The sequence below is a fragment of the Oncorhynchus keta genome, unplaced genomic scaffold (genome assembly GCF_023373465.1).
Source record: "Oncorhynchus keta strain PuntledgeMale-10-30-2019 unplaced genomic scaffold, Oket_V2 Un_scaffold_36_pilon_pilon, whole genome shotgun sequence".
Lineage (NCBI taxonomy): Eukaryota > Metazoa > Chordata > Actinopteri > Salmoniformes > Salmonidae > Oncorhynchus > Oncorhynchus keta.
In genome coordinates, this window is record NW_026290924.1 from 20,001 (window position 1) to 30,285 (window position 10,285).

Sequence of the window (10,285 nt, forward strand, 5' to 3'; positions counted from 1 at the left end):
TGTAGAATAACTGTATAATAACTGTAGAATAACTGTTACACTATAGAATAACTGTAGAATAACTGTTACACTGTAGAATAACTGTTACACTGTAGAATAACTGTTACACTGTAGAATAACTGTAGAATAACTGTTACACTGTAGAATAACTGTAGAATAACTGTTACACACTGTAGAATAACTGTTACACTGTAGAATAACTGTTACACTGTAGAATAACTGTAGAATAACTGTTACACTGTAGAATAACTGTAGAATAACTGTTACACTGTAGAATAACTGTTACACTGTAGAATAACTGTAGAATAACTGTAGAATAACTGTTACACTATAGAATAACTGTAGAATAACTGTTACACTGTAGAATAACTGTTACACTGTAGAATAACTGTAGAATAACTGTTACACTGTAGAATAACTGTGACACTGTAGAATAACTGTAGAATAACTGTTACACTGTAGAATAACTGTTACACTGTAGAATAACTGTAGAATAACTGTTACACTGTAGAATAACTGTGACACTGTAGAATAACTGTGACACTGTAGAATAACTGTTACACTGTAGAATAACTGTAGAATAACTGTTACACTGTAGAATAACTGTTACACTGTAGAATAACTGTTACACACTGTAGAATAACTGTAGAATAACTGTTACACTGTAGAATAACTGTGACACTGTAGAATAGCTGTAGAATAACTGTTACACTGTAGAATAACTGTAGAATAACTGTTATACTGTAGAATAACTGTTACACTGTAGAATAACTGTTACACACTGTAGAATAACTGTATAATAACTGTTACACTGTAGAATAACTGTTACACTGTAGAATAACTGTAGAATAACTGTAGAATAACTGTTACACTGTAGAATAACTGTTACACTATAGAATAACTGTAGAATAACTGTTACACTGTAGAATAACTGTTACACTGTAGAATAACTGTAGAATAACTGTAGAATAACTGTTACACTATAGAATAACTGTAGAATAACTGTTACACTGTAGAATAACTGGTACACTGTAGAATAACTGTTACACTGTAGAATAACTGTTACACTGTAGAATAACTGTAGAATAACTGTTACACTGTAGAATAACTGTAGAATAACTGTTACACACTGTAGAATAACTGTTACACTGTAGAATAACTGTAGAATAACTGTTACACCGTAGAATAACTGTTACACTGTAGAATAACTGTAGAATAACTGTAGAATAACTGTTACACTATAGAATAACTGTAGAATAACTGTTACACTGTAGAATAACTGTTACACTGTAGAATAACTGTTACACTGTAGAATAACTGTAGAATAACTGTTACACTGTAGAATAACTGTAGAATAACTGTTACACACTGTAGAATAACTGTTACACTGTAGAATAACTGTTACACTGTAGAATAACTGTAGAATAACTGTTACACTGTAGAATAACTGTAGAATAACTGTTACACTGTAGAATAACTGTTACACTGTAGAATAACTGTAGAATAACTGTAGAATAACTGTTACACTATAGAATAACTGTAGAATAACTGTTACACTGTAGAATAACTGTTACACTGTAGAATAACTGTTACACTGTAGAATAACTGTAGAATAACTGTTACACTGTAGAATAACTGTAGAATAACTGTTACACTGTAGAATAACTGTAGAATAACTGTTACACACTGTAGAATAACTGTTACACTGTAGAATAACACACACACACACTCTCAGATGTATGCACGCACAGCGCGCACACACATGCACATAGAATAGAACACACACAACCACACAGAACACACAACCACACAGAACACACAGAACACACAACCACACAGAACACACAACCACACAGAACACACAACCACACAGAACACACAACCACACAGAACACACAACCACACAGAACACACAGAACACACAACCACACAGAACACACAGAACACACAGAACACACAGAACACACACCATTGGATGAGGAGTGCAGGTGTTTGGGTTTCTTAATGCCGGGAACCTGTTGGAGATACTCTGGAGTGCAGGGAGAAGAGGAGAGACAGGCTGAGGTGTGTGTTGTGTCAAAGTCAACTCTCAGAGACTGGGACAGACCTAGAGAGAGAGGAGAGACAGGAGAGAGAGGAGAGACAGGCTGAGGTGTGTGTTGTGTCAAAGTCAACTCTCAGAGACTGGGACAGACCTAGAGAGAGAGGAGAGACAGGAGAGACAGGCTGAGGTGTGTGTTGTGTCAAAGTCAACTCTCAGAGACTGGGACAGACCTAGAGAGAGAGGAGAGAGAGGAGAGACAGGCTGAGGTGTGTGTTGTGTCAAAGTCAACTCTTAGAGACTGGGACAGACCTAGAGAGAGAGGAGAGACAGGAGAGACAGGCTGAGGTGTGTGTTGTGTCAAAGTCAACTCTTAGAGACTGGGACAGACCTAGAGAGAGAGGAGAGACAGGAGAGACAGGCTGAGGTGTGTGTTGTGTCAAAGTCAACTCTCAGAGACGGGGACAGACCTAGAGAGAGAGGAGAGACAGGAGAGAGAGGAGAGAGAGGAGAGAGAGGCTGAGGTGTGTGTTGTGTCAAAGTCAACTCTCAGAGACTGGGACAGACCTAGAGAGAGAGGAGAGACAGGAGAGAGAGGAGAGAGAGGCTGAGGTGTGTGTTGTGTCAAAGTCAACTCTCAGAGACTGGGACAGACCTAGAGAGAGAGGAGAGACAGGAGAGACAGGAGAGACAGGAGAGACAGGTTGAGGTGTGTGTTGTGTCAAAGTCAACTCTCAGAGACTGGGACAGACCTAGAGAGAGAGGAGAGACAGGAGAGACAGGAGAGAGAGGAGAGACAGGCTGAGGTGTGTGTTGTGTCAAAGTCAACTCTCAGAGACTGGGACAGACCTAGAGAGAGAGGAGAGACAGGAGAGACAGGAGAGAGAGGAGAGACAGGCTGAGGTGTGTGTTGTGTCAAAGTCAACTCTCAGAGACTGGGACAGACCTAGAGAGAGAGGAGAGAGAGGAGAGACAGGAGAGACAGGCTGAGGTGTGTGTTGTGTCAAAGTCAACTCTCAGAGACTGGGACAGACCTAGAGAGAGAGGAGAGAGAGGAGAGACAGGAGAGAGAGGAGAGACAGGCTGAGGTGTGTGTTGTGTCAAAGTCAACTCTCAGAGACTGGGACAGACCTAGAGAGAGAGGAGAGACAGGAGAGAGAGGCTGAGGTGTGTGTTGTGTCAAAGTCAACTCTCAGAGACTGGGACAGACCTAGAGAGAGAGGAGAGACAGGAGAGAGAGGCTGAGGTGTGTGTTGTGTCAAAGTCAACTCTCAGAGACTGGGACAGACCTAGAGAGAGAGGAGAGACAGGATGAGGTGTGTGTTGTGTCAAAGTCAACTCTCAGAGACTGGGACAGACCTAGAGAGAGAGGAGAGAGAGGAGAGACAGGAGAGAGAGGAGAGACAGGCTGAGGTGTGTGTTGTGTCAAAGTCAACTCTCAGAGACGGGGACAGACCTAGAGAGAGAGGAGAGACAGGAGAGAGAGGAGAGACAGGAGAGAGAGGAGAGACAGGAGAGAGAGGAGAGACAGGCTGAGGTGTGTGTTGTGTCAAAGTCAACTCTCAGAGACTGGGACAGACCTAGAGAAAGAGAAAGAGAGAGGGAGGAATGAAGGGGGGTGGAGAGGGAGGGAAGGAGGGGGGAGCGAGAGAGGGACAGAGATAGAGAGAGAGAAAGAGAATAACATTTTTAATACAATGGTAGACCTATAATGAATAATGTTGTGAAATACATGGTTCCCCTCTGAGCAAGACATATCACTAGGGTCAACAAAACCCTACAAGCTGTCAGCTGGAATAACATGCAACAAGATACCACACTGGCTGAATAACTGTGTGTGTCCCTATGGAGGTTTAGGAATAGAGTTGTCTTTCTGGTTTCTATGGAGGTTAAGGAATATAGTTGTCTCTCTGGTTTCTATGGAGGTTTAGGAATAGAGTTGTCTCTCTGGTTTCTATGGAGGTTTAGGAATAGAGTTGTCTCTCTGGTTTCCATGGAGGTTTAGGAATAGAGTTGTCTCTCTGGTTTCTATGGAGGTTTAGGAATAGAGTTGTCTCTGGTTTCTATGGAGGTTTAGGAATAGAGTTGTCTCTGGTTTCTATGGAGGTTTAGGAATAGAGTTGTCTCTCTGGTTTCTATGGAGGTTTAGGAATAGAGTTGTCTCTCTGGTTTCTATGGAGGTTTAGGAATAGAGTTGTCTCTCTGGTTTCTATGGAGGTTTAGGAATAGAGTTGTCTCTCTGTAGTACATTGGTATGTTAGTAAAGAGCTGTTTTCTACGGTGATAAAGTTCTGTTTATATCTCCATGGTACCCACCGTGCCCGTTGCTTAGCGAAGCCAGACAGTTCTCTCTGGGGGTACGAGCTGCCTCACCCCTCTCCAACAGAGTGTCACCTCTCCCCCCTAGGGCCTCCCCCCTCTCCCCCAGAGTTCCTCTCAGGGGCCTCCAAGCTGACACCGCTGATCTCCTCTGGTTCACATCCATACTGGAGAGATACGGAGACCCTGCACACACACACACACACACACACACACACACACACACACACACACACACACACACACACACACACACACACACACACACACACACACACACACACACACACACACACACACACACACACAGAGTTAGACACACACACACACACACACAGAGTTAGACACACACACACACAGACACACACACACAGACACACACACACACATCAAAGTTAGGGTGGTAAAAGCAATGGAGTTGAATTTGAAGTTTAAAGTCAGATGTATTGTAGATGATAGCTGGTCTTACTGGGAGAAGGGGGAGGTTTACCAGACAGCTTCTTTTTCCTGGCTTTCTGTTGAGACACAAAACAAGGGATAGATACACAGGGTTAGAGACACATACACACACACGTACACGCACACACACACACAGGGTTAGAGACACTCAGAGACACACACACACACACACACAGGGTTAGAGACACTCAGAGACACACACACACACACACACACACACACACACACACACACACACACACACACACACACACACACACACACACACACACACACACACACACACACACACACACACACACACACGGGGGAACAGAAAGTCATCTCACCTTTCCAGAGTCTGATATGTAGGTAGCAAGAGAAAGTCCATCCTCAACCTTGGAAACAAGGAGTTAGTGAGTCTATCTATCCAACTTACTGTAGTAGAGGCTAATAGAGTAGCAGGACAATAACTACTGTCACGGTGATGTCGCAAAACACTATCCAATCTACAGAAGTAGTAGTACAGTAGATAACTAAAACAGTATCCAATCTACAGAAGTAGTACTACAGAGGATAACTAACACACTATCCAATCTACAGAAGTAGTACTACAGTAGATAACTAACACACTATCCAATCTACAGAAGTAGTATTACAGTAGATAACTAAAACAGTATCCAACCTACAGAAGTAGTATTACAGTAGATAACTAAAACAGTATCCAATCTACAGAAGTAGTATTACAGTAGATAACTAAAACAGTATCCAATCTACAGAAGTAGTATTACAGTAGATAACTAAAACAGTATCCAATCTACAGAAGTAGTACTACAGTAGATAACTAAAACACTATCCAATCTACAGAAGTAGTATTACAGTAGATAACTAAAACAGTATCCAATCTACAGAAGTAGTATTACAGTAGATAACTAAAACAGTATCCAGTCTACAGAAGTAGTACTACAGAGGATAACTAAAACAGTATCCAATCTACAGAAGTGGTACTACAGTAGATAACTAAAACAGTATCCAATCTACAGAAGTAGTATTACAGTAGATAACTAAAACAGTATCCAGTCTACAGAAGTAGTACTACAGAGGATAACTAAAACAGTATCCAATCTACAGAAGTAGTATTACAGTAGATAACTAAAACAGTATCCAATCTACAGAAGTAGTATTACAGTAGATAACTAAAACAGTATCCAATCTACAGAAGTAGTATTACAGTAGATAACTAAAACAGTATCCAATCTACAGAAGTAGTACTACAGTAGATAACTAAAACAGTATCCAATCTACAGAAGTAGTATTACAGTAGATAACTAAAACAGTATCCAATCTACAGAAGTAGTACTACAGTAGATAACTAAAACAGTATCCAATCTACAGAAGTAGTATTACAGAGGCAAACTAAAACAGTATCCAATCTACAGAAGTAGTACTACAGTAGATAACTAAAACAGTATCCAATCTACAGAAGTAGTACTACAGTAGATAACTAAAACAGTATCCAATCTACAGAAGTAGTATTACAGAGGCAAACTAAAACAGTATCCAATCTACAGAAGTAGTATTACAGTAGATAACTAAAACAGTATCCAATCTACAGAAGTAGTATTACAGTAGATAACTAAAACAGTATCCAATCTACAGAAGTAGTACTACAGTAGATAACTAAAACAGTATCCAATCTACAGAAGTAGTATTACAGAGGCTAACTAAAACAGTATCCAATCTACAGAAGTGGTACTACAGTAGATAACTAAAACAGTATCCAATCTACAGAAGTGGTATTACAGTAGATAACTAAAACAGTATCCAATCTACAGAAGTGGTACTACAGTAGATAACTAAAACAGTATCCAATCTACAGAAGTAGTATTACAGAGGCTAACTAAAACAGTATCCAATCTACAGAAGTGGTACTACAGTAGATAACTAAAACAGTATCCAATCTACAGAAGTGGTATTACAGTAGATAACTAAAACAGTATCCAATCTACAGAAGTAGTACTACAGAGGCTAACTAAAACAGTATCCAATCTACAGAAGTGGTACTACAGTAGATAACTAAAACAGTATCCAATCTACAGAAGTAGTACTACAGTAGATAACTAAAACAGTATCCAATCTACAGAAGTGGTACTACAGTAGATAACTAAAACAGTATCCAATCTACAGAAGTGGTATTACAGTAGATAACTAAAACAGTATCCAATCTACAGAAGTAGTACTACAGAGGCTAACTAAAACAGTATCCAATCTACAGAAGTGGTACTACAGTAGATAACTAAAACAGTATCCAATCTACAGAAGTAGTACTACAGTAGATAACTAAAACAGTATCCAATCTACAGAAGTGGTATTACAGTAGATAACTAAAACAGTATCCAATCTACAGAAGTGGTACTACAGTAGATAACTAAAACAGTATCCAATCTACAGAAGTAGTATTACAGAGGCTAACTAAAACAGTATCCAATCTACAGAAGTGGTACTACAGTAGATAACTAAAACAGTATCCAATCTACAGAAGTGGTATTACAGTAGATAACTAAAACAGTATCCAATCTACAGAAGTAGTACTACAGAGGCTAACTAAAACAGTATCCAATCTACAGAAGTGGTACTACATTAGATAACTAAAACAGTATCCAATCTACAGAAGTAGTACTACAGTAGATAACTAAAACAGTATCCAATCTACAGAAGTGGTACTACAGTAGATAACTAAAACAGTATCCAATCTACAGAAGTGGTACTACAGTAGATAACTAAAACAGTATCCAATCTACAGAAGTAGTACTACAGAGGCTAACTAAAACAGTATCCAATCTACAGAAGTGGTACTACAGTAGATAACTAAAACAGTATCCAATCTACAGAAGTAGTACTACAGTAGATAACTAAAACAGTATCCAATCTACAGAAGTGGTACTACAGAGGATAACTAAAACAGTATCCAATCTACAGAAGTAGTACTACAGTAGATAACTAAAACAGTATCCAATCTACAGAAGTAGTACTACAGAGGATAACTAAAACAGTATCCAATCTACAGAAGTAGTACTACAGAGGATAACTAAAACAGTATCCAATCTACAGAAGTAGTACTACAGTAGATAACTACATCAGTAAATCGTAAAACAACACACCAGATCTTCTAGGTCTTCGTCCGTCGGGATATCGCTGGCCACGAGAGACATCGTTGAAGTTTGATACAGATTATAAAATGATAAACTAATCTCTCTTTGGAGAAAGTGGACAGTTGGAGAACCTCTCCTTGCGTGTTCTTGTCATTTTCCTGTGCTTCATTTCGCTACGTTGACACGTTTGCCTTAGCTATAGCTGCGGGGGAAAACAAGCATTTGGTAGAGATATAAAATAAAATAAACGCCTCTTCCTTTGAGATCAAAACATAATCAAATGCCTGTCCTCAAAACGACACGAAAGCAACAATAGCCTCGCAGCTATAGCGATACCCCAAGCGATTATTTTAGATTTCGTACAATCTCTGGTATTACACCGTTAATCGGGAATAAACGATGCAGAAATGGAAATATAATTTAATAGTCTTCTATCATAAATCCTCTGATGTTGTTTCTCTGGCATCAGTAGTCTAGCAACAAACAACACAACAATTGTAGCGGAGCAGAAATACATTGATGTTCGTTTATGAGCGTCGTTGCTGCGCAGGTTTTACGCAGACCACGATCAGAGGGCTTCTTCTACGGTTTTCACTGTTCAGACAAATACCCCATAATCAGTGTAATAATATCTTATTATTATTGTGCATGTAAACGCACTCATTGACTAGCCTAACTCCAGGGTGTTATTGTGTGTATACATCGTTTGTGTGTTCATTTCAAGGTAAAGCTGTGCGCACTTCATCTGGAAAGTCATTGCTGTTTCATGCCAACGTGTGTATCCGCTCTCAGAAGCTTGTGTATGGCGTCATATGTTGCTGGAACTAGCTTGAATGCTAGCTAATGTGTGTGCTAACCCAGCTGGCTAGCTGTGTGCTGTTCCAAGGCAGGTATGGGACTCTGAATGTATGTCAGAGACACATGGTAACCCTAGCCTCCCTGTATGCTTGTTTGATCTCTACCAAGAGGTCTGGTCCTTCATGACACCGACAGAACAGGATTTCGCCAAAGATACTGATACAGTGCCTTGGGAGAATATTCAGACCCCTTGACTGTTTCCACATTTTGTTACGTTAAAGTGTTTTTTCCCTCATCCCCTCATTTGCACTGTTGGTTAGAGCCTGTAGTAAGTAAGCATTTCACCTGTTGTATTTGGCGCACGTGACAAATAAACGTTGATTTGATTTGATAAAAGTACACACAATACACCATAATGACATCACAATACCCCATAATGACATCACAATACCCCATAATGACATCACAATACACCATAATGACATCACAATACCCCATAATGACATCACAATACCCCATAATGACATCACAATACACCATAATGACATCACAATACCCCATAATGACATCACAATACCCCATAATGACATCACAATACACCATAATGACATCACAATACCCCATAATGACATCACAATACCCCATAATGACATCACAATACACCATAATGACATCACAATACACCATAATGACATCACAATACACCATAATGACATCACAATACACCATAATGACATCACAATACACCATAATGACATCACAATACCCCATAATGACATCACAATACCCCATAATGACAAAGTAAAAAAGAGGATTTTAGAAATGTTTCCTACAAAATAAAAATAATTGGATACTACCGTCAGGTGTCTGTAATCTGACACCCTGGTTAGATTTACAAGAAGTTCATCTTTAAACCTATGTTTAATAGTTGTATCTTTTCAGAATTTTTACAATGAGTATTTCTGTATTTGAATTTGGCGCTCTGTAATCTCACTGGATGTTGGCCAGGTTGGACAGGTCCCTACATACCCCAGAGAGGTTTTAATGTTGTCGATGTTGGCCAGGTGGGACAGGTCCCTACATACCCCAGAGAGGTTTTAATGTTGTCGATGTTGGCCAGGTGGGACAGGTCCCTACATACCCCAGAGAGGTTTTAATGTCGTCGATGTTGGCCAGGTGGGACAGGTCCCTACATACCCCAGAGAGGTTTTAATGTTGTCGATGTTGGCCAGGTGGGACAGGTCTCTCTACCCCTCTCTACCACTCTCACTCTCTCTACCGCTCTCTCTCTCTACCTCTCTCTCTTTGTTTTTACCTCTGTATCTGAAAAGGAGTTTATGGAGGTTAGGAGGTGTGGCGTCGCCACTTGTGTGTGTTTGAGGATGTAGGACTGCTCATCTCCTCTCCTTCTCTTGTAGTTAGTGAAGAAACAGAATCAGTTCACAATAATGTGTCCAAATTCCTTTCACAAGAACAATAGACTCTCCCTCTCACTCTCTCATTCTCTGTCTCTCTGTCTCTCTACTTCTATCTCTCC

General features: G+C 39.9%; 1 protein-coding gene and 1 long non-coding RNA gene across 2 annotated transcripts in view; one reads left to right on the top strand and one right to left on the bottom strand.

The window, feature by feature from the left end:
* Positions 1-8,495, bottom strand: part of LOC118383762 (IQ domain-containing protein E-like) — a 19,783-nt gene extending 11,288 nt beyond the window's left edge. Inside the window, exons 1-5 of the mRNA XM_052516111.1 lie at positions 7,960-8,495; positions 5,149-5,196; positions 4,830-4,875; positions 4,358-4,546; positions 1,970-2,107 (exon numbers count right to left, since the gene is read on the bottom strand). Coding sequence (XP_052372071.1) covers positions 1,970-2,107; positions 4,358-4,546; positions 4,830-4,875; positions 5,149-5,196; positions 7,960-8,010 — 472 coding nt within the window. The 5' untranslated portion in view covers positions 8,011-8,495. The remainder of the gene's footprint in view (positions 1-1,969; positions 2,108-4,357; positions 4,547-4,829; positions 4,876-5,148; positions 5,197-7,959) is intronic.
* LOC127928756 (uncharacterized) lies at positions 2,899-4,351 on the top strand. Its single transcript, XR_008132086.1, has 3 exons — positions 2,899-3,032; positions 3,579-3,929; positions 3,967-4,351. It is a non-coding gene; the product is annotated as an uncharacterized LOC127928756 (long non-coding RNA).
* Positions 8,496-10,285: the final 1,790 nt, after the last annotated feature.